The sequence below is a fragment of the Cydia splendana genome, chromosome 21, assembly GCF_910591565.1.
Source record: "Cydia splendana chromosome 21, ilCydSple1.2, whole genome shotgun sequence".
NCBI lineage: Eukaryota > Metazoa > Arthropoda > Insecta > Lepidoptera > Tortricidae > Cydia > Cydia splendana.
In genome coordinates this window covers 6821503-6848172 of record NC_085980.1, presented here as the reverse complement: position 1 = coordinate 6848172, position 26670 = coordinate 6821503, and the positions used below count along the sequence as shown (strand labels likewise).

At 34.2% G+C, this 26670-nt stretch overlaps 1 protein-coding gene across 1 annotated transcript; it reads left to right on the top strand.

Annotated features, from left to right (window-relative positions):
* The first annotated feature begins 12 nt into the window (after positions 1–12).
* Positions 13–22737, top strand: LOC134801289 (muscle segmentation homeobox-like). Its single transcript, XM_063773829.1, has 3 exons — positions 13–1180; positions 21198–21382; positions 21871–22737. Exons 1-3 carry the CDS (start codon positions 613–615, stop codon positions 22126–22128), a joined length of 1011 nt encoding a protein of 336 aa, XP_063629899.1. The 5' UTR covers positions 13–612; the 3' UTR covers positions 22129–22737.
* The last annotated feature ends 3933 nt before the right edge of the window (positions 22738–26670 follow it).

The window sequence follows — 26670 nt, the reverse complement described above, 5'->3', positions numbered from 1 at the left end:
ATTAAATCTCGCAAAAATGCATAACATTAATTTTGGCGCAATCAAAACACCAATAAAATAAAATCACAAAAAGCTCCTAATTATCGAAAGGATTCAAACAAATAAATCATATCGCAAATATTGTCAGCGGTACACAGTAAATCACCAGCCTAATTTGAAACGGATCCGTGCGCTGCGTCAAAATTTAGCTCTCGCGGCACTAATCTCATAAAGGGCTCCAGCACCGCTCAATAGGATTTAACAAGCGGCATTCACGACTCCTCATTATATTTTTATACTTTATACCTTTAGTGGTGGACATAAAGTGCGCGATCAAAACGCGCGAACCCCTACAAAAGGTAATTATGTTTTGATTCCTACAAAAAATCGAGTATCACAAAGGAGACTAACGAGATAAGAGCGTGCTAAATCGCTCCCCCTGCGGCCCGCGCGCGGATCAATTCTCGGCCGAACGGTCGATTGGCTGAGCGGGACGACTCCACGGGGGGCGGAGCCCTGCCCGGCCCGCCTCGAGGGCCTCCGCCGCTCCGGCCGCCAGTCCACCTCCGAGCGCCCGCATGCGTACACGACACGATCCCCCAGTGAACTGTGCTAAATGGAACTGAACGTTCAATGTTAAAGAAACAAAGCTACGAAGAGAAAGAAGTGAATATGGCGATAGAAAGTGTTTCGAGGTACCCCAGAAGCCCGGCGGAGGCTACGGAGCCGCCGAAGCCTTCGAGGATAAGCTTTAGCGTGGCTTCCATACTCGCGGACACTAAAGCTAATGAGGAGACTGCTGAAGTTCTGAGGCATCATAGGAGTATTCCGGAATCTCCTCTAAGACAGTCACCGTCGGCTCAGCCCGAGCTGCCAGGTGGAAAGTCGTTGTCTCCGCGGCCTTCTTCGCAAACGCCTCCTTTGAATTTGAACGCCTCAGCGACGGTGACATCTTCGGATGACGAATACGAAGACGGTTCGATAGTTGACGTGGAAGATTTGAATTTGCGGAACGGTCAGAGCGAGGACGAGGAGCGGTCGAAGGAGGAGAGGTTAGGGCCGGTGCGGCCGACGCCGTTCAGCGCGCTGGCGGCGGCGGCGGCGGCGTACCACGGGCTGGGCGGCTGGCCCGGCGCGCCCTCCGTCGTGCCTTCCTTTGGACCTCTGTTCCCTCCACACTTTAACGTTGGACACATAACAGGTCAGTACCTAATTACAAATCTATTAGATTCGATTTTTAGTTCGTTTATTTTTTGATTTTCTCAGCTCACATTTTCTAAGTGAAAACTGCAATGCTAACAAATTATAAGTACGAAGGCAATGAAAATTAGCTACTTTGGAAATATAATCGCATAATTTGTAGCTATCCATAGTTCTTTAGCGGTCATTTTCTTAAATGATCACAGCAAACTTTAAATTCATTATACGCGATATAAACCGTTTAAAGACAATATTATGATATGATCACAGCCATTGAAACACGCAGTTCACGATTCCTATTATTCTGAAGCTAAGACAGTTACAAAAATTTCAGTTTTGTATCCTCTAATTTTATTCATTTTCCTCACTGGAGCTTTCTAAGGGATTATAGTAGTTAAAACTTTTGTCTAAATTACTCGTACTATTCCTGTTTTTGAAAAGCTAAACGCCACCCATATGATTTCTGCTAAATATGTAATACCTGTTTTTCATTTACATCTTTGTTAAGTTGATGTTTTGCAATGACAAGCAAGATCATTCTCAAAAAGTCAAAAATATTTCTGCTAAGTTTTTTTCTTATCTGACATTTTCTAAGCGACAACAATTGGAATCGCCAAAATCACGATTTCATTTCTAATTAGCTTTCGGTTTCTCCAGTTTCTCTTAATTGTTCTGTTGGTTTTTGCGTCTGTCAGTGATCATTAATTTACTGCGCGCCGCCTCTGCGCAGGTCATCAATCATCTGTCGAGTTTCTTGTATCGGTGTTTGTTTTAATGGTTCTTATTTGAATTATGTCTTTTGGAATACGTTGCGAATCTTGTTTCCGGGATTATTTTGCTGTAACGATTAGTAAGTAGGTTTTAGTTTGTTTACTTTTGATTACGTATTTTATTTTTATTTTAGGCTGCTGATGCATGATTAGCTATTTTGTCCATAATCCTTGTTTAATATGATTAAAAATTATGTAGCGGATTGAATTTTAGGTTTTAATTACCTATTGAATTCAATTATTTCTTCCTTAAAATATTTCGATCACAACGATTACACTCACTTGTATTTTTTAGTGACTATTGGCTATATGCCTCATTTAATTTCGATCATTTCTTCCTTATTTTGGCCAAAAAGTTGGTATTTCCGACAAGTGTTGGCCTCAATCTTTGGCCTTTCCGATTTTGTTTATTACACATTTTACCGTAATTGAGCAATTACATTAACGTCACTCACGATTGCTTGACCGCAAACAAAACCTTACATATTTGTATACTTACCAAATCAATATTAATATTTTATTACCTTGTATTGGGTGCCTAGTGGTCTCTATGTTATTTATAAAAACAGATCCAAGTTCATTTGTACTCGGTCCATCATAATACCTACTATACTTAATTAATAACCGCTTGTATGAGAACAATAATTATAATTAGTTGAATGATCCGTTAATTATTTTGTTTTAATTTAATAAGGTGTAGGTACGTATTACTTCGGTTAGATTAGGTGGGTATGTTATTCGTTATATTAATTACATTAATTATACCTACCTAATTACAATTGTTAGTGTTATCCTTATCAACTACTAATCGATACGTAAATGAATATTGAGTGTACCTACTATACGCTTATATAATTTTACGTAAATCATCAATATTTTTTTATTTTATTAAGAAACATTATGATTCGAATGCGAAAATAATAATTGTAAGCTGAGACAAGAATACATTGCATTTTAATAATGATGTATTGAATAGGTACCAATCAATAAAATTCTCGTCACCTATACTTGTCAAGATATGCAAGAAACAACACCACTTAATAAATTAACATTTATTATTGATGGCATAATAAAATCAATTAGCAACTGCATTGTTTAACAAATTTATGAAAACTTAGTAGGTATCACGTTCAAAACAACATCAATGTGGCTTATACCACCAGTTTGGCAATGAGTCCAATGACATATCGCTGCCGCAATATTACAGGGTTCTATGTTTCAGTTTTATCGAACTGAAATTTGAACATTGTCATAGTGACATTAAGTCGAATTTCAACTATTTTGAAAATGATAGATAGATAGATAGATAATATTTATTTCTGATTGAAAATTTACATGTTATTCTTCCTTAAAAATAGCAGAAATTCACAAAAAGATCGTCAAGTGTATACAAACAAAATTAAAAGAATAATAAAAAATAGTAAATTGTGAATCAATAATGTCAAAAATAAAATAGAATAGAAATCAAATTAAAATGTCATAAAACTTAACTAAAACCTAAAACTATTTTGTATATAATACTAGGGCTTTCCTAGGTCATATAATGTCATATTCCATAAATAAAATATAATGTCAACAATCAATACAAAAAACAATATAAAATAAAAACAATAATTTCAATTTAATGCCAAGTAAAATTATTAATATTTGTATCGTTCACTGTACTCTTTAACAGAGTACAGCGATGTCGTTAGGAACAGTTCTTTTAGTCGGCGATCAAATATGTCGTCAGAGGTTTCATTTCTGATATTGGCGGGTAGACGTTCATACAGTGACGGACCTATTACTCGCGGGTTTTTGTCGAGCAGCGCTAGCCGCCGCGGCACGGGCAGTAATCGCCCCGTTTGGCGGGTTATTCCGCCAAGCATATTCGACCGTTTGAATTGGTGTAAATGTAACATAGCACCCTGTAATAACTTACTTTCCATGCGTTTCAATTTAAATCAAGAGTATGAATTAATTAATGCAAGTACCTACTACATAATAAAACAACCCCATTCAGATTTGAAGACATCACAATGACGAATGTAACAAAACATTTGACATCAAAATAATGACAATCATTTGAATACATCGGATTTGAAAGCATCAAATGGCTCAAAGTTAGACAAACCCAAACAAATCCGCGAAAGCCTTACAAACTGGTTGCCGATCGTCGAAGCCGACTTGAGCCGTGCATAAACAACGATCGCGAAAACAATATCCCATTCAAGATGGCGGCCCAACATGGCCGCCGGCGCATAATTGGCCAAAAACGGGAAAGTTGGTGAGACTTGGAGAAATGTTTTGGGTAAACATTAATATATCTTTGTACTTATACGATAATAAAATAAATGCCTGGAGTTAGATGTCTAGGTAACTCAAATAGATCACCTGAGAAAGCGAGATCACAATTCCAAATTTAAACCTAACGCGTCGAATGATGGTTTAAATTACTAAGGGCCACTTGCACCATTCACTAACTCGGGGTTAGCCGGTTAAACCTGGAGTTACCATGGTTACCAGTACAACTTGACACTGGGTTAACCGTTGAACCAGTTAAACCCGGGTTAGTGGGATGGTGCAAGTGGCGCTAATAAACCTTAAAATTATTAAAAAATATATGTGGCAGGATTGGACAAATATTGTATGAGCAAAGGTTAATTGAATAATGAATATATAAGTAATCGAAATCCGAATAAGACACTATCAGTATAGCTATATAGTTATTGTAGGTAGGAGTATGTACCTACTACTACTTATCTTATTCGGATACTACCTACAATACCTACATAGATACGCGTTTGAAAGTTACAGGAATTCCCAAATAAGATTTAAATGTGGTTGCCATTGTTGAGGTTTAAGCAAATTTTAATAATACTAGTAGCAAATTAAAAAGACAGTTATGTACTTAATAATTAAACTATGTTCGTGATTCATGTTAATAATATTGTAACATTTTTCTTTTATTAAATAATTGTCTCTAATATTAAATATATTAAAAACGGGTCAGTTTTTAATATATGTATTTAATATGTTGGTGTCTCACGGTAGTTTTGTTATTAAAATTGTCTCTACTGATGCATTATTCACATGCAATGTTTAATAAATTAATAATTAATGTCACGTTTATTAAATTATGGACAATTAAAGTATTTAGGTAATATATTTTCCCGCTAATTACATTCATTATCAAATCAGTAACAAACAACAGGGTATTAGGGTATTGAAATAATAATAAACTTATATCTATAGATACCTACTTTAATATGACGAATTATTTGTAAATGCGTCGGGCATTTACAAATAATGTGTGAATAAAATGCAACTTTGCTATCAGTTTTTGAAGTGCAATACAGTAAGCCTTTCCGAGCTGGTGTAGTGAAAAATATGTTGTTTTAAACTAATACGATTTTCGACCGCCACCTCTTCAGACTTTAAAAATGTGTGTATTAAAAATATAAAATTAATTCCACCAAATGATATTAAACCTAAACTAGGTGAACTGCAGTAAGTAATAAAATGTAAAAAGTAAATTAGCATAATGCCTAGATTGTCAACAGTAGCGTGGCGCATTTGCGTGCTGAGTCGCCATTAGGCCGCACGGTACCCGATTAGCTACCAGTACACGGTTATTCAATTACTACACTAATCGTTATTCGCTATTTGTGGTTATGGGACTTTGCTATTGGGCTGTCGAAAATTTGTTGAAGTTGGAATTTATTAGTCAAAGTTTTAGATGTTTTAACGTTTTTATTACTAATACAACATTTTTAATTGCGCAGTTCTGCAATGTGTATCAAAGATATATTTTTTGTCTTTCTAGGTGGTTTAATCTTTCATTTAGGTTATTCAATTACTACACTAATCGTTATTCGATATTTGTGGTTATGGGACTTTGCTATTGGGATGTCGAAAATTTGTTGAAGTAGGGATTTATTAGTCAAATTTTTAGATGCTTTACAACGTTTTTGAATGCAGAGTTCTGCTAAATGTACTTAATACAAATATGTTTTTTTTTTCTTCCAACGTACCTTAATCTTCCATTCGTGTCAACACTAATCGAAATTATGTTAATTTTTGTTTTAGAGGTCTGTAGTAGATTATGTTATATAGGTATGTAAGTACAATATTTTGGTTCTAAGTTTTGACCATAATTCTTCAAAAAGTAGAAAAGAAATGTTGTTTTCTTTCAGTTGCCAAATTCTTAATTAAATCAGTGTGCTCGCGTTCTGTATTGTTAAAACTGAGGTTTGTTGTTATACAAAAATTAATAAAACGAACGAAGGAACGAGTACAAAAAACTTAAACCAAAAACTAAACACACTGTACAACCAAACCTACTCTTAACTACTTACTCGAAATTTTGATAAAATATATGTACGATGATTATAAAGTAGAAATATCAGAGTCAAAGTGAGTACATGACCGTAATTGCTATAATTCCTAGAAACGCATTGATATCGCTATAAAAATCGTTCGTGCCAAATAGCCATTGTCGATATTTGCCGATTACGCAGTTGCTCGCTACATTACCTTTTCAATTCTCCACTCATTCGTTTTGCAAATTACGTTGAGGTTATCAAAGCTATAATATCTCATTATATTTTTTATTCAAAATTAGTATTTCTACATACATGCTACGCTTCATTATAATAAAATAATTCTTACGTAGGTATGTTTTTGATCGTGAGCGTACTATTCATCTCATATTTTTCTACATCTTCTTCCTTTTCTAAAATTTTCCGATACACATATTTTGAGTTGGTCGTCTATCATCATTAACTTCTATCTTTCTCTCTTTAATAGTAATTATTGAGATTTCTGCATGAATTGAATACGGGTTGAATTCCTAGCCATTTCGCAATGCTCTGCTTACAAAGGACGATAGGTTAACAGTTAATCTCATTTCAATCACGTATCGCAAACACCCTGCGAAACCAAACCACAGCCTTCACAATGCTACTATTGTATATCCTTAGCCATTCAAGCCAGTCAGACCAAAGCTAATGCATTTTAAACTTAATACAACGGTTGCAGAGCACAAAATGCAATGTAGTAGTTCTGCAGATACGTCATTATTCTTTCCTGACATGGACACGATGGACTTTAACAATTGACTAAAGCTTAACTCAATTTTAAACTGAGTTTAGTTGCAATAGAGTTGAAATTGCAATGAATAATACCTTGCAGTTAAGACCGTTTGATTTTAAAGGTGGTTAAGGTATAGGTGCGTTAATACGACCATTATCCGTACTTTCCTATTTGTTTACGATCCGACATAATGGTCTATTACGATTGTTGAATTACTAAACATAAAGTCACATTGCGTGAACATGGATTGATTAACAAAATAATTACTTAGCTATTGAGTTGTTAGATCTATAAATTCTATTGAATTATTATGATCAGTATCTTTATTGACCGTGATGTTTTCCTCTTCCATTCTAAATATCAAATTAATTTGTATTATTACATTCATTTTAAGTTTACTCAAAATTTCCTATATATAATCTTTTCATGAGTTAGATAAGCTTATTTATAAACATCATTAAAAATCACTATTGTTAGGTACCCTTTAACACACAAATTTCTGACATTTTACCACTGCAAATTTTATTTTTACATTTTACTTGCTAGCAGATGCTTTTCTCAGAACTATAAAAATAAGTTGTTGAAGGCAACTGCGAGTGATACACATTCAATGGTTTAACCTTTAATTGCATTAGCAACCGACTCTTTAGCCGCTGCTATTGGAGTAGTATTACTTTTTATACACATATTACGTGAGTAATGATAGTTTTCACCCTTATTTGAGTAAGTATTTGTCAGGCAAATATATTGATATTTATCACCTGCAAGTAATATATATAATTAGCCTTAGCTTGCACTTCAATAACAATAAACAATTTAATTTCACACTTATTGATCCCATACATATGCGGATATATTGTACTATGTTGATTAGGAAAGATATCGCTTTACGATCCTTATCGGGTCCATACGACCTGAGCTCAATAATGGTCGTTTAACTTACATGATAATTGAAATTTCGATTTTACGACGTTATTAAAAAACAATAGGAAATTGCCGCATAACCAATCGATGTTTTTATTAACCAATCAACTCATAGGAAATATGCTTGAAGAACTATAACAAATGGTAAAACGTGAGGCTTTGAAAACGTACTTAATCAAGTAATATTATATGTATAAAGAGCTGATATGAGAACATTTACAAAACAAATAAAACAACAGCTAGCACTTAAAATAATTAACAAGTCTAAATGAACGAGACCTTGTTTGTACATATATGTCAAACACTTGTTAAACACATTTAATAAGAATGGAAAGTTTATTGAGTTTTATTTTAAAGTGCTGTGGTCCATTTTGATATTCACAATTTGTAGCTATAGTATGTTTTAGCAATTGGATAGCATTATGCATTCTAACGCGATCCATAAGTAATGCAAATTTAAAGATAAATACGTCCATATTTGTCTATCAGAATAACTGAAAAGGCTTATCAGCCAAGTCGAGTCGTTAGCGCGCTGTAACCGGAGCTCCCTATTATTAAGCTCGCGAAAACGCAAATACCTACTTTGCTACACTTAATTTAAGTTATATTTTCCTTTGTATGTTATTCAAAGGTCTTTTTTCGCCCGATACTCGCACGATTGCCTCTCCTAATTGGCTGGCCATGTGTTTTAATTCATTTTGCCATAGTTTAACAAGTATTTTATCGACGCGTGGCTCCGCCTGGCGGTGTAACGAAGCGGCTAATCGATTCGTATGCGTGTGAGTCGATCGAACTCGATCGCGAATAAATTGTTCAATTATTCAATTTTTGAATTATTTTCCTTTAATGGTCAAGCTTTTTAGAGCAGATGTTAAGGAATTGTGACCTTTAATTTAATGTCATCAATTTCGAATGCAGAATATCTTTGTGTTTGACTTACTGAAACTACAAACAAAACCGCATTATGGGAGGTCTTGAAGACAACCATTCGAATATCAGTCTTGATACCAACTGTGTATGATTTATTTTTGTTCGTTCTTGCTGCAAACAAGATAAGTCCAGTAGCGTCGACTTACCAGCTAGCGCCACCTCTCGAACGTTGACAGAACTAATAAATCTTCAGATAACATCAGAGACGAAGATTATACGGCACTGTGTTCCCATCACACCAGCCGTGCTTCCTGCTTTAGCAAATTAGTAAAACACTGCAACACATTTGCAAAATCAACCCTCTTTAGTAAACATTACGTGTCATTATTCTTTGTTTGTTGAATAAGATAAAAGTGGTCTGAAAACACTGAATATATTTTTAGTAGTTCGCAGAACTGTATGCTATAGTTAAACGGGTCGACACAGAACTAAGCATTAACGTTTAAGAGGCAGTTAAACTTAAACTGCGGTTACGGTTCAAGTTAATATATTGTCAAAGGATTAGTTAAATAGAGCTTGTAATATTATTTGAAACTTACAGCCTGCTCAATACCAATAAAAAAACCACAACATCCATCCACTTCATTAACAGGAATAAAAGCAAAGACGTAGAAATAAGAATATATACTTACGCAATTGAATACATCCATATGAGCAAATGCGTTGATAATTTAGTTAATAAACAAGCAAGATAATTATGCATATACAATAATAAAAAGTATATATTAATCCCAAACGTCAATATTGTGCCACTAAAGTAAGTAATTTAGGTAATCGATTAATTTTTACAAGGTCACAAATGTCTTTTAAAATATACGAACTTCAAATGTGACCCCAAGCCATTGACCAATTAGAATCGGCCATTAAACGCGCAACAAACCCCGCTCCTTTTCGGCAAACGTCGCATTCTTTCACGAAAACAAGCTCGCTTAATTGGTCAATTTGCACAGACCAAAACACGATCGGTAGCTTTTGAAAATCGAATACGCAATAAACACACACCTGTAAACTACGGGTCCGATAACTGAGCCTAGAGGTACTCCGGGCCTGTTTGTAAATTAGACAATGTGACTACAGTTTAGCAGATAGCACTGTCCAAAAATGTAAGCAAATTAGTTGTTCAAAGCGTACCTCACCAGTACAGTACCTCAGTAGCGTGCGTAGCGTGTTATACCTCATTCATAGTATTCATACCTTGTATTTTATCTATCCCTTGATGTTACGTTTTTTTGTGAAATGGATCGCATACCCAATATATTTGATCATTTTTCCTCTTCTATTATCTATTGTGTTCTAACATAGGTATAGGTAAACATCATTATTCTTATTCCATTTCGAGATAATTATTGTCAATCATTATTTTTCTTTCCTAATAATTTTCATCACTGTTACAAAAGGTTCTTAAAGTGTTAAAAAGATAAAATTTGTTAATGTTTATGCGTCATTTTATCATACAAATACCTAAACACCATAGGTCACTTAAAAGTTGTAGATGACAAAACCGGTACCAGGCTATAAGAATCGAATCATTTTAAAATTACAACCGTCGTACGTAACGAGTTTAGAATTGAATTAATCAATTAGCGGAATAGGGTTGTCAACAGCGTTACTAATGGCTATTATTAGATGATTAACACAATTGCGGTTAAGGAAAAAACAGCCGATAAGTATTATTAGTTTAATAAGTACCTAACTGAATGAAAAATGCATTTAGAGCAATTACAGTACAGGAATGAAGTAAAACGAAATAGTTAGCATGGCGATAACTCAAATATTAAACTGAAGTGAATTATTTAGACATTCTACAAATTATTCAAGAACAAATAATTATAGTATGTATTTAGAAGGAAATATAAATAGTACAGCTAGATTAAAATGTAACATAGCTAGTAAAGCAGATTTAAATACTTCACATAGCATATTTAAATTCTGGCTAAGACATTTAAAAAATTTACTCAATTTACCAAATTATGAGGATTCCTAAAAACGAAGCTGTAATTTTAATTTGCCGATTCCATCTCAAAAATGTGGAGCCGTTAGTACTTATTTTATCAAATTAGTCGTCGTCTCGGAATCGAGTTTTTACGAATTTTAATATTATCGAGTCATCTGCAGCGATAAAGTGGCATCTTTACGAGCCGGGTTAGCGGCCATTAAACGAAAGCTTGCTACTGTTTTAATGTTGAAGATCGTGTGATACCGCTAAGTATAAAATGTATAATTTTAAACTAATATAAGCGAGTAATTTTTACGTATTATGGAAAATGTTTTTATATCATTGTTGGTTGATCTTTAGGACATTTTAATCCGAATTAACCCTTTTAAGCAAAAGTGAGCTCATTAATTTTTACGATTTGTAATAAAACTTTACAACTGAAGTCTTGAAGTGAATTAAATTGAACCTTTTGTACAAAATTAGGAGCGATTAGCGACTACCCCGAATTATTACAATAAATTACAGAAAATGCATTTTAATATCGAACTGTTATGTCTGTTATTTATACCCACCTGAGCTAATTAAAATAATCAAGCGAAGCGAATTAGATAATTTGTCATCTAACCGCTCACGACATTAGTCAACACAAAATCGAAATGCCTTATGTCAATTGAGATTCTAATCTCCTTAATATCTTTTGGTAAACGCATTGTTCGGACATAAATTATGACATTCTGCCTTCTTGGAACTATGGAACATTTAAATATTAAGAAATCGGGAACAATAAATTTGCAAAATAGCTTTGTGGTGCCGATGTAGATAAATCAAACGCGAACAACAGTGTTTTAGACGGTTTTGCAATTGGTTTTAAGGCTGAATATTTGATAATAGAGAAACACGAACTTTAAGCAAATCATGTCCTTGTATGTTGGGTGAATCTTATAGATAGTTAGATATACCTAGGTACTTAATGGTCACAAGACAAAGGGAACATTAGGAAAGAAGAATCAAACGTCTTGTCCATCAGCGGGGCTCATAAAAAACCTTATAACAGATACGCTTTGGTTCCTAACTTATTTAATAAATTTTATCTAGGGGTGTTGGTGTGGATTTTGGCAAAGCTTAAGATACCTGAAAATATTGTATATCCATTTTTATCCACATTTAACAATCTAAGACGTACCACAGGCTAACTAATTCATTCATCTCCGGTCATAAATAACGCAGCACCTAAGCACGGGCCGACGGTTCGGCAGTGCTCTGTGTCTCGAGTGTCTCGACGAGGTGGGCCGGCGTCCCGCTGGGCTGTCTGCTAGGCCCTAACATGTTCATTTATTAATATCGAGAGATAGCTACGGTAGAGGCGGCAAAATTATTGCTTGAGAGTATAATGTCACATTATCAATAGGAATGAGCTGTATTAATGAATTCAGTTCAAAAGTCGTTACATATTTTAAGTGAGTTGAGTGTGTATGTTTCAAATAATTCGTTTTATTAGTGCATTTCTTATAAAAATATTGAACATTTATAAGGCAAACTGTTCCGCAGTATTTGAGTGATATGCAAAAATATACAAGGTAGGCTACTTAGGTGTTAAATAAATAACAAAGTGCGTTGGCTAAATGTCTAGTAACATTTGACTTGTAATTTATTAAACAATTTTGTACTCAAAGTTAAATAAGCTGCAAGTCAAAACAGGTTAAAAGGTTAAACATCATACAACTTATTCAACATTTTGACATTTAGTCATTACTAACCATTTCGCAATGACAAATCACACGTTCAATGAGCTTTGAGGGCAAGTACATTTGTATTTATCTTTCGTAGTTAATGATTGTATTGTAGGTTCTCAAAGTTTTTTACGCATACTAATTAATTATGTTCTAGTTAAAGTATAGCGTATATTCGGGATAATATTATTTTTCAATAATTACCTATGTCGTAAAATTTGCGCAAGCCATAACATAATTAAACAAAGTGCAATGATTACATTATCATTAATTATAATTAGTACAAATAAAATATACGCGCTAATAATGTCTAACGACTCCTAAGGCTGCGTGCACACGAGCGCGTGGGCGTTACAAGCGTACGTAGCATCAAGCGGGCCGCTAAGTGGCGTATTACCGACCCGATTTACCATTTCCACCTTAAATACTCAATTAAGTTCAGCACTGAGTAATTTACTGCGATTTTGTCTAGTATTTATTAGGCAACATTTCAAAATGATATGTGAATTTAAAATTTTCGTTAAATGCTAAATATCGCCCACGCTAACATTTAACCTAGAATTATATATTACGTTTCCGTTGTTGCTCAACTCTTAAAAAAATTATAACACATTTGTAAATTGCAAAGCTGTCAATAAAGACTTAATCACCAGATTATGATTATGTCACCAGAGCATTAATTACAATTAATGAACGCCATTGTGCACAATGCTTTATTAATTAACTGGCAAAACACGTATTTATTAAATTCAATAACCGTTTTTATTCCTTTATTAATTGGTCGTTATGATAATTACGTTGTTATGGTGGTGTTATTAATTTTCATTCCCACTAATCATATTATTTTATGACGATAACATTTTCTTTATTGCCTACGAATTTTATCAGTTTAAAATTTAACTTTGTATAAGAATATTTACAAATACAATTGCCACGTAGTCTGTTTGACGTAATTGACCTTTTTGAGATAATAGATAACCCATAACTTACAACGAATAGGCTTCAGTTGCTCAGGCTCTATGTTTAAGTTAGGTAATTTACATAAATAGGTACGACATACAAAATTTCACACTATATTGCAGTAGAGAATGATGCACTTCATTCTCATATGGTTTTATTTAATATTATGCACATATTACATTAAAATATATCTTTAACATCAACATGTAATATTATTGGTTAAATGTAAACTTATGTTCCAATCCGGAAACAGTCATTTAGTCAATCATTCATTAAAGAACATCTTAGAACCGTAATTGTCTGCCAACACACACATTGCATACCCGAAGTACCGTCAGTAAGTCACACACATTGCATACCCGAAGTACCGTCAGCAAGTCACGCTCCTAATTATAGAAGCATTCCCAATCAATTACTGCTTGAACGGAGAACAAGACGAGCGTTAGCAAAAACGACAATCGTTAATGAAATACGGTCCGCAGAAACGATTGGTTGCAAGTGCAACGAATGTCAGATATGCTTTTGACGAAATGGCTTGAAGTTGGTTACATTGTTAGGTTTATTTTGATTTATTGGATGTAAATATCTTGGTTACATAGTATGGATATATAATTATCACTTGAGTGATAGGAGAAGTCTACGTTTCAATGTATTAGATACAATTTGAATCATTTCCAAAAAAACCCGCTTTGGGTTTAAAATCGCTCTAGTTGTAGTGCAAATAAATGCCTAGGATTGATTAAAAAATTTAGGGTAGTTTTGTTTGTCTAAGAAATGTTTACAATAAACAATCAGTCATAATCATAATACATAATTATTCTAACAGTTGCAGTTATAATGTCAAAAATATTTATAAAAGAGTTTTTATAAGGCTTTGAAAAATAATTTGACTTTTCTTTCCTGTCATTACATTTTACAAGATACAATTCCCTCATTTTAAACTTCATTAATAATATTCATATTCATATACATATTTTAATATTATTTTTTTCATTTCATTTCTAGTCTTGTAGTAGAAAAACTGTTAGTGAATATACATACACTAATAATAGATAATATGTATAATCTTTTGTTTACATACACTACTTAAAACCTATATTTATAGCTAGGCTCTTCAGTTTTATCAGTCGCCTATTAATAACGCTAAAAGTCAAAGTACTAATATTCCATTAAACTTGTCATTTGTTCCCTAGCTGGAAATAAACAACTTAGTCGCTGCCCGAAATAGATTCTGGGGCCACAGAATCTGCGGTTATAGTTACAGTTAAACATTCACTCCAGTTAGTTTAGTGAAAAAGGTTTCCAGGAATTGACAAGTAAATTCTTATGAAGGATTTTGAGTATTTGTTATAATTGTGTGTTGATTTAAATGTTTGAACTCTTTTGCGCAGAGGATTGTAAATTATAGTTTGTAATTTAGATGAAGTCTTTGAGATTGATAATATTAATGAATAATATGAACACACTCTTATATGTATAAGTAATAAGTTTAAGACTGAACCTGGAATTATGCATTACGTTACTAATGATCAGTTGGCTCTATCAACTAGAAAACAAATTCACAAACATAAAAGAAGAAAAACATAGCTTTACAAAAAATTATGATTCTAGATAAACTATTAAAAAACCTAATCAGATCTAATCATTCTACAAAACAGGAAATCTACGCGTATTCATGCTTCCTGTACTTTTGTCGCTCATCCTATGGCCTCACATGTGCACAAAAGAAGCATATGTTAGTTTGGAATACACGTGCCTTAAGTCCTTCTAATGTAAAGCTAACTCAGATGAATGTCAGATCTCCTGATGAATGGATCCTACTGGCTTGATATACATCGCATACGATGTAACAGGCTGCGAACCAGTTAAAATTGTGGTCTTTAATTAAGAAGAGTTTTCTTATATCTTTAGGTCTTATAACTTGGTCATTTGGATCAAACACGCGCTTAGAGTTTGTTCAATAACTTTGATCGCTAGATAAATGCGTAGGCGCACATTTAATAGCTGAAAAACGCTTTGTGCAACCTTATTTATGGCGACGAGGAATCTCGGATATTTTGTTTTGGCTTTTAAAGTGGTTAGAAGATCAAAAGTCGATTAACTAACGTGCGCTGGTAAATTTATGAACATATCTGGCATCGTGATTTTGGAGCGAAATGTGTTTACATTTGTGAAATATCTTTGATGATGTTGATGAAAATTTATATAAAATGTTCTTATTATTAAAATAAAAAAGAAATGAAGATGTTAAATGAAGAAGATGTAGATGTTAAAGACGAGTTAGATGTAAACATAAACATTTCTACTGTCAACGATTTGTTACATACTATTACTTTATTGCACGATTCAAATTGTTTGTAAATCGACCTAGAATGTATCGTACTTGCATTTCTGCATAAACCACAATACATTACCATACCAACTCAAAATAATTGTAAAAAATTCCGAACCTCCCGGAATGTTCCCCGTTTGTACGGACAGCAAAAACGTCGGCCGTACAGCGAGCATTTAAAATATTGGAATGAATGACATACCACGCCTCGCAGGATTAATGGGGTACCGTCCACAAAAAGCAAGCTGCCTCATTAATATATCAACTGTCTTTGAGAATATGGATTATTTTTGAAAATTGAAAGTGATTCAGGGATTATAAATGGGTTAACCAGATGCGTAATTGTTTTGAGGTTTTAACATGTTATTAATCAAGAATACTTTGTTTGAAGTAGGTAGGAGGGGCCTATTGTTAGAATTTAGATAATTGTGATGTTTCGTTTTTACTGTTCTTTATATTCTTGATTTCTTTTGATCGTTCATCTGTAGATTGCATTGTGAATTAACCTGTAACATTTCAGCGCAATTCTATCAGGCATGTTAAATGTAAGAAGGAAGAGCTCTTTAGTAAAATTTTGACATGTTATTTTTTTGACAGTATACACAACATTATTAGAATAGAATAGAATAGAATAGAATAGATTTATTCGTAAGCACAAACAATCGGAACAGTACATAGTATAAAATAATTATTACTTTACTCATTCCACTTAGGAACCTTCATTCGTAATAGATAGGTATTAACCCATGCATAATAGTTTTATATTTTCACATACATATACTTATACAAGAACAAAACAAAATAAACCCAAAGATCATACTAATCTCATTAGTTGATCGCTTAAGCCCCAAAAAGTACAAGATCAAGTCATAATAATGAAGGGATACAAAAGATCTCATATTTCTCTCCTCGCTCACAACACGCGTAACTCAACGGCACATCTGTAGCCGATATCTCTAGACAATTAACATCGGAACGAAAGCAGACAGTCCCATTTATGTATTTTTAAATGGGATAATTTAACAGCAGACGAGAAGGAAGTGCGCACACTTGCGATTGGCTCTAATCTCAAAATCGTTGAGAAACAAATGCCATTTAATGCAATTTATTAGCTTAAGTCCAAGTATTACTTATCATAAGTTTTCTTAGCAAGTCCTAAAAAAGATTCTAGCTCAGCAACTTATCTTTAGTATTATAAAGGAAGTAGTTACCTATGCAAGAAAAAAAATGCATTTTGAATTAATAACATCTTTACTTAGCTTAATCATACCCGTTGCTACTTCTAAAGTTCGTCTAAACAGCTTAAGTAAAGTAGCAATTTAATATCCAAGGTTCCTTTATCTAAATATCCTTTTTTACATCTTGTCAACCATTAAAAGCGTCTGAAAAAACGCATATCTCAAACGCGCGTTTGTGGCGGCGCTTGCCCTATTTCCGTCTCTCGCTCTCTTTGACGTCCGCTAAACACGACATTAATACCGTTTTTTTGGCCTGTCACATAATTTACCTTTTATTTTTTCTCCCATTAGCTATTAAGCGGGTGTATACCGTTTGACACTGGGATTAATACGTTGGCACAACAAGCGCCGCTGATATATTTTAAACGCTTTTAAGTATCTTTAATATCATCATTATATTCATTATCACAATTGGTATTATAATTTTCAATATGTTCGTTTTTGCTAAGTAACATTGTTTTGTGTAATTAATCGAATTGATTTGATTCTAATGCATGATTCATGATTTTGTGTTTTATTGAAATCATCTTATTATTTTTAATAGCTTTTTATGACTCATATTTAATACAATCATTTCTCAGTTTAAGCTTTTTCTTCGTATTGGGTACATTTTTAGTATAAATATAAACTTCACTGTCTTGCCATCTTGTAGTTCATCTTATGTACATTTTAAACAATCACTGTAAATGTGGAGTTGACGATAACTTCTTTCTTGACACGTGTTAATTTAATTAGAATTTAATAGACGTTTCATTGATAGACAAATGAAGTAAATTGTTCATTAACTGCGTTTATAATTTAATAATTTTATTTGATATTGTAAATTACAATATTCATAATATTATTTTAAGTACGTTTGCATTTAAAATGCCGTTTGGTAAATTACTTTGATTTCTTAATGGCATACTTTTACTAACAGGTTTGGAATTCAATTCATTACTTAATACAAATAAAATATATTCTATTCTATTCTATTCATTATTGAGCAATTAGAAAATTACAGTAACGTCATTATTTACTAATTTAAATGTAATTTACCACTTTCATTTGACTTGTTTGCGGTTAATGATGATTTTGTGACGAATTTAAAATTACCAATCGCTTTATATGTGAGAGACACTTTGGAATGTGAGTTATTAATTCTATTCTAGGTAAGTAATATGATATATCATAGGACACTGGAAATCAAGTCATTATCAAAAATGGGTTTTGCTCACCAGAATCTTATATATTAATAAAAAAAGAACGTAATAAGACCAAAATAGTAAGTTGGACAATTGAAAGACCTATACTAATAATAAAGACCTATAATCGATCAAAATGGAAAAAAATGGTTCAAAGGATTGAATAATGTTAATGAATGGGATGAAGCGACGATGTGCCTTGAGATAGTTTTTAAAAGAAGTTTGTGATTTCTGCTTGCGTCTTCGAGAAACAGGCATATAGGTACCATCGCCCACACTGTTAACTATACATCGGTGGATCTTATGCCCTTTGTATTAAGGTTCATCGATCTACAGTTAGGAGTGTTGCTGTTTGTACAGGAATATTGCAATAAAAACAATTTGTTCCAATCAGGCCTCCAAGTAACTTAACTCTTTCGCATGTTTTTTCAATCTCCCGCAAAATTGCATTGGGTTGGTTATTGAAGCCATTCAATTAGCTGCCATAATCTTTCAGGCTAAATGTACCTTAATGGCGATAGTTGATAAGGTTCATTTCTAAAGGAATCTCTATAGAAAAAGGGTTTTATCGACAATTGGCAGTAAGTAACATTTTGATTGAAAACGGAAAATTTGTTACATAAAACCGTAATTTGAATCGATTGCACTCAGCCACATGATTGGCTCCGATTCGAGGTTTACGCCCTATATAATACGACATTAAATAATACTATACTGTACAAAACAATAAGAATACCACGCAAAATTTGATGTGTCAAATGCCAACTCTAACAAACTTAACAAACAACAAAATCAATTCTTGGCAAATCCATCTGGCTCAAACCAGCAAGGAGGAGGCTTTTCTAGCAAAAGAAAAACACGATCGAGAATCTGTCATTTTGACAGTTCTAGATTTCAACAATTTCTGTTATTCAATCTGATTCGCGTGTTTTTCCACAAGGGGAAAACCTATACCTATTTATAATATGGGTAAAATGAATATGTATGTCATTCTTGTTAGTTAAACTAAAACTTCTAGATCGTAAACGTGTTATCATCATCTACATCTCTGGTGGGCGTTATTTAACTTTTCTAACCAAATAAGGCAATAAAGTCGTCAATTTGCTTACAAATCCGCATATTTTGCGAGATATTATCAGTTTGGCCTTTTGCAATATCAGTTTGTTGGATTTATTGAGACGGGTGAACATTCCGCGGGTAACTCTGGTCAGGAGTGAATTGTTTTAACTATAATATATCGATGTAATGTAGCATCTGCTTTGCGGTAGACAGATGCGGCATTTAAGTGTTTTTCTTTTATTTTTATTAAAAACACTTATGATTCGACATTAACTACATTGCGTGGCGCTTTCTTAGTTTTGAAGTTGAGCGGACTGGGATGGGAGAGATTCGTTACTCTTTTATTTGTTACAATTTCAGTGAAGTTTTATTTTCGTAGGTAATATCTGAATAAGTTCATTAATAATTTTATAACGTTTTTTGGACAACAACGCGAAGTTGGCAAGCTATAACTAATCATCTTTGAATTATGTAATATTGACAAAATTGTTTTATAATTCGTTCTGCACATGACAAAAATATATTTATTGTGTTTATATTTAGACTCGTATGTCATAATTATTGTATTTTTGGATTCTCTCACACTACAGCGTGAACAAAACGTTTGTAATCAAACTTGCATCATTATTTACATACAAATTCAATATGTCAATGATTGTACAGGATGTTTATTCACAAACTTAGTGCCTTTCGACGGATTGAGATGCGTGAATCACCCAAATTGCCCAATTACCTGTCTGTCAAGCAATTCTCTACTTTATACCAATGCCATAAGGTAAAAAATAAGTTTTTTTTGTCAGTCTAACAACGTTCTTGTCAAGCAATTATCTGCCTTATATTCATGTTATAAGGTCGTTGAAATATAACTGCATGTAACTTTTAATTTGAACGTGATTCAATCTTTGACAGTTTGCCATTTTGACAGCATCCATTGGCCACTTCAATGAGCTGTAATTGAAGTCAATGATTGATTTCCCAATTTTATTGCAATGGCGAATGGAAAAGTTATAATAGTGATAATAATGATGCCGGTTTCAATATACTGATCCGAAGAGATGACATTATTAGGCATTTGTTAAATTTAAAATCGTGATAGATCAATATGAATCTTTTTGAATCATTGAATTCCATTTGTAGGGCAATAATGTCAACACATTTCAACCACAAATACTTGAAAATGAGAGTTTCACTTGAACCTATAATGATATTAAATTGTTGCGTCATCTTCATTATCAAGGTTATTTAAGAGAAGATTGGTTATTTTATTAGCGCTTCTAGGTTTAAGTTTAGGAATTATTCTATTATTATTATTTGTACTCCATTTTGGATTTCACGGGCCTATAAATCCCAGTCTTTTGATAGGCTTGCGTGGGGATATAGATCCAACACGTAGAGGCCCCTTGGAGAGCTTTAATGTCATGTAGAGCGCCTGCTGGAACCCGTTCACAGGTGCAACAATAGACACCCATGAACCGGTCTCATTAGTTACCACATTTAATTATTATTCTTAGTACTTAATAAAATAGATGTTAATTGTTGGAATAAAATTTTTAAAAATTCAATGCCACTATGTTTAAGCCTATTCAATACCATTTCAGTCAAAATAAAATTATTTACTTTGTGCTTAACTTAATATTGTTACCTATTTGTTTATAAAACTGAATCAAAAGACATTTTAATAAGTAATGTATATTGTTCTAAGTCGCTCCCAAACAGACGATCGTGAATCCAATTTCTAAGTTTTCTTATATCTACAAGAAACATATAGCAACTCTCCACTTCGGTTGCTTTATGTAAAGCGTTTCTCAGTGTGATATATATTAAGTATACAAGACTTATACTTTACTATTGCATTGTCTAACAGTCTTCTCTCTTGTTGCAGACGCCAACGGCGGCCCTCCGAAGCTGAAATGCAACCTGCGCAAGCACAAGCCGAACCGCAAGCCGAGAACACCCTTCACAGCGCAGCAACTTAGAGCGCTCGAGAGCAAATTCGTCGAGAAACAGTACCTTAGCATCGCTGAGCGCGCCGAGTTCTCGTCAAGCTTAGGGTTATCTGAAACTCAGGTAAATATCATTTAGAAAACTTTGTTTACTCATCGAAAATCTGCATACGAATGTAACCTGCATAAGCCGAGAACACCCTTCACAGCGCAGCAACTTAGAGCGCTCGAGAGCAAATTCGTCGAGAAACAGTACCTTAGCATCGCTGAGCGCGCCGAGTTCTCGTCCAGCTTAGGGTTATCTGAAACTCAGGTAAATATCAACTAACGAATTTAGACATCTTTATTAAATCTTCGACAAACAGTGCTTGTATTGTGTATAGCTCATGCGAAGCGATTTTGGTAAAAAAAAATGGTAGCCATTTTTAACTAAGCCGTTTCCTGGCCGATTGCGTCAACGTTCGATACCGTCGAGGTAGTTCGTAAATGTCGGTCATAAAGGGAAGATGTGATACCGTGGTCTCTTTTCATTGGACATTTTTTCAAATTAAAAGATTAGATTAGACTTAGACAACATGAAAGATTATTAACGAAAAATTTCTTCTCTTCCAGGTAAAAATCTGGTTTCAAAATCGCCGAGCGAAAGCGAAGCGGGTGCAAGAAGCAGAGATCGAGAAACTAAAAATGGCGCAGTTCTCTCGTCACCCCCACCACTTGTACCCCCACCCGCTGCAGCAGTACTTCCACCCACATCACCTGATGGGGGGCCGACCTTTGCCCCCGATGGGCATGCCGCCCCATTTAGGCATGGTTCAAAGCCCCGTGTCAGGAGGCTCGCCATCACCTAGTACGCAAACTGGCCCGCAATAAGAATATCATTATTCAAAAAATGTGGGACTGACAAGTAAAATGAGGAATACAAAGAAGATAACTAAAATACAGATACTTAGAGCTGCAGTAAGTGATCAAATTTAATGGGACTTATTTTATTTGTTATTGAGTAAGAAGCTCACGATAGGTAACTTTGTAGGTATTAGATTTTTTTCTATCAATGATTTAAATGTCTAAAAGCTTATCTGGGATAAGAAAAGTCAAATTATTTGAACATCTGATGTGAATTGAATTTGGAATGTAAGGACTCGTTTTTTATCAGACAATTGTCGAGTTTATGTAAAATATTCTGTAAATATAGTTAAGTTAGATTTAAATAGCACCATATTAAGGATTGTATTAATTTAATGTATTTACGTTGTGTAGATTGTTTATTACCAAATATTTTAGTTTATTCGATTTATTATGTTTAACTCTTTCCAAGGCATTTTTTTCGATCCTTTTTTAAATACGACGAAAAAATATGCCATGGAAGTTCGAATACAGCTAAAGAAATATTGTAAAATATTTTTGTACATAAAGTTGAATGATAATTGTATATTATTATTTCTACTTCAGTAGTTAAATATATATATTATATTTCTTTCACAATGAATGATTTTGTTTGATATAATTTCCTTTATAAATTATGATGCTAATAAATGGTCATGCATAAATCATAAAAAATAACCTAAGTTTTTTGAGTAGCGGGTTTTAAGTGAATAAATACTATGAATGTTAATTACATAACACTAAATATATTTAAGTTTAACCACAAGGGAAAATTAGCAAACTAAATAAATAAAAAACAGAAATATATTTCAACACTGTACCGACTTATCATTTTGACTTGTCAAGGTTGACAACTTCTGGGCGGTCCAATATTTTGCCCTCCAAAAAAGTAAATATTACAAGAGTTCAGGGGTTAACAATATAGTGGTGCGATAACGACGCAATTTAAGTTCGTAAGTATTTGAGCCAATTCGCCGCTAATTATTTTTAAAACATTAAAATTATTTGTGATGAAGTATCATGGAGTGCTTGGTGGTGGTTAGAGTTAGACCAAGATAAGTCTGCAACGATTTTGGTGGCACACCTACGCAGAACAAGTGTTATTTATACGTCATAATTTCGTAGAAGTTTGACGTTTAAAGTAACGTTTTCGCTGCGTGTGTTATCGTAATCGTTGCAGACATATTTTGGACTAACTCTAACAGAATTAATTTAGCCTCAACCTAGTAACCGTTGCAAAATCACGACCAAGGTAATTTTATACAGTTTAGACTAGAACGTAAGAACATAGATTTTTAATGGGGTATTTAGGGCAGCTACCAAAACGCATGTTACTTGCCAAAATAGTCTTAGAAAACCTTCCTAACTTTTTCATTATCATTGACGATGATTGGCATATCTGTAAAGATGATGATGTCTGTAAAGACCTATTCGATTGATGAGCTTATAAAGTTATAACTAAATTGAATTTCATATTTTACTACAAGTGTCTCTGTGAGGCAATCCTGAAAAGTGACGCGTATCTGAACCAAATAAATTATGACCAACGAATATACGGGCAAACAATACATTATGACTTAAAACTTTTTGGGAAACAATATTATAGAGACCCTATATTTACACTTGACTGTACAAAGCGTACGTGCATCAACTCAGTCAAACTTGATGTTTGTTTTCATATCGATAACGATATTGTCAATTGAGTGTGGCACTAATTTAAATAATAACCATTAAACTTAATTGGTCGATAGCGGGGTCGTGTCGATAACGGAGTATAGGACGATTCATTCTCGGTACATTTAGTGCTTAATTTCTGGTATTAAATTGTAGTATTCCTTGTTTATATAACAAATATAAAAAGTAATATTATAGAAATTTATAAATTTACAGACTAGGGTCGATAGGTACCCGGGTGAATGTGCCTAGCACGCTGCTGGCGTTGCCTCTTTGAACAGCTTGCGAAATATGCTGGACTAAATATGCACCGGACCTGGGATCGCCGCTTTTTTCTTGGAGGCGTTGACTTAACTTTCTTATATGTATTTTTTAGCGTCAACCTCGGGTGTCAATGCACCAAGGGCCGCTGATCTCTATGGCTATGGCTACAAAGTCGAAGGTTATTAATGGAAACATTATTAATGTTTTCATTTTCCGTGGAAACACTAATAAGCCCTAAAATAAATGTCACTCTTCCCTCTCGTAGAAACTATCGTTCTAACTTTTAGTACTGTTACCTTCCTATTCCCTTATATTTCAAGGATCAAACGTATACTTAATCCAGGATATAGACTGCTAAAAACCTACAACTTGTCTTTCATACTTCTCATCATCATTAACTTTAGAGATATTCTCTTGTCGGCGGAGTATCTTCCAGCTTTCCCTATCTTGTGCCAGCTCTTTGACTTTTTTAAAACGACACGACCCCTACGTTTTCTTTCACTTGTTCTAAAAAGCTGCGCCTGGGTTTTCCTCTACCCTGCTTGCATCCTATCCGCCCCTCCATGATAGTTTTAAAGAAGTGGTCGTGTCGTATAAGTGTCCAATCATTTTTCCGCGTCTATTTGCAATAGTGTTCAGGATAGCTCTCCTTTCATTCACTCTTCTCAGCACCTCCTCATTCGTTATCCTCTAATGTCTTCTTTACACCTCCAGCACCACATTTTAAATGCTTCCATTCTCTTTCTATCTCTTAGGGACATTGTCCAGGCTTCACTTCACCTTAAGAATGTACACCTTAATCAGTAGCTTCTTGCTTCTACATGACAAACGGGATTTCATATTACAAAGAATTTTTTATTTGAATGGCTGTATACATACTTATGTATAGTCAATATTTTTTAATAGATATCTTACTAGATTGTTATTCAATGTAATATTAATACGAACCTTTTACCTCTTGAAATTACCTGAGCAGAATAATTCAGGTATTTTGTTAGCACGCCCGCATACAAACTTCTGATGTACCTAGTAGTCAACTGCAACAGTATCTCTGCAGCTTCTCTTCTTCTTGCTCGCGTTATCCCGGCATTTTGCCACGGCTCATGGGAGCCTGGGGTCCGCTTGACAACTAAACCCAAGAATTGACGTAGGCACTAGTTTTTACGGAAGCGACTGCCATCTCACCTTCCAACCCAAAGGGGAAACTAGGCCTTATTGGGATTGGCCCGGTTTCCTCACAATATTTTCCTTCACCGAAAAGCGACTGGTAAAGATCAACTGATATTTCGTACATAAGTTCCGAAAAACTAATTGCTACGAGCCGGGATTTGAACCCGCGCTTACCGCTAGGCCACCAGCGCTTCCTTCAACTATCTCTGCAGCTGACTGTACATAACACCATCTTTTGTACTTAGCTAACCATGCGACTGGTAATTATGCGGAACATCCCATTAGGTCGGAGTGTATCTAGTCGTAAAATGAAAATGATAAGATTATACGGTCGTAAAACCAAATCATAGCGTCTGAGAGCGGTCTGCGAGTCCAAAGCTGGTACAAGGGTCAATATACTTAGCCCAAAACAAACAAAAGACTGATGCTGGGGGTCATGATCCCAAACTATGAAAAACCAATAAAATTAAAAAAGAATCTTTTGATCAACTTAAAGGAAATCAGCATTAAGCCGCCAAGTGTTGCAGCGTGCTGCACATGACGTGTGTGACTTGAATGCAATGTAGTATTTATAGAAGTCACGCCCAGTGGGAAAACCAAAAATGCGTTGGTATGATGACATCAAAAGAACAGCTGGATCAAAATTAGTGCAAAGGGCACAATATAGAACAGAATAGCAAAAATTTAAGGAGGCCTACATCTCAAAGATTGAAAAGGGCTAAAAAGAAGAAGATTTATAGAAGGTTGCAGCAGGAAGCGGTTCACCTATATCGCCTTATAACCCTTTAGGGATCCGAAGTAACATGCACGTATGGCACACCGTGAAACAAAAAAAAAATACTTCAAATAGGTAAGCACATCTTAGATCCTTTAAGACATTAAGGTAATTAATAACATGGTGAGATGATCGGGGTCCCTTTGTTTCCCATAAAGTTTTAAGTCATAATGTATTGTTTGTCATATTATCGTTAGTCATAAAACTGAAACCGTTAACATTTCAGGATTTTCCTAAAGTTATCCTATAGATAGCTAGGTTAGGTTAGGTTAGGATTGTTTTATGGCAATCCTGAAAAGTTACGCGTTTCTGCGAAAAACCAATTATGACTAACGAAAATTCGGACAAACAATACATTATGACTTAAAACTATTTGGGAAACAATAGAGACCCGGTGAATATAAAAAACTTTTTCAGCTTTCGCGGTTAAACCGTAGCCCATCCGCAGGGCCAGAATTCCACTTAGACCCACAAGGCCCGGGATAGAGGCCCAGGGATCCTAGCAATGGTTTTGAGATGGAGAAGGGGCCCCCCTAAATTCAAAGTGCCATACCCAGTGCCTAGGTCTCTAAATCCGGACCTGATCATCTCGGGGATCCCTATGGCAAAGGTATTTATAATATTTTCTTAAGTAAATAAAAACTAGT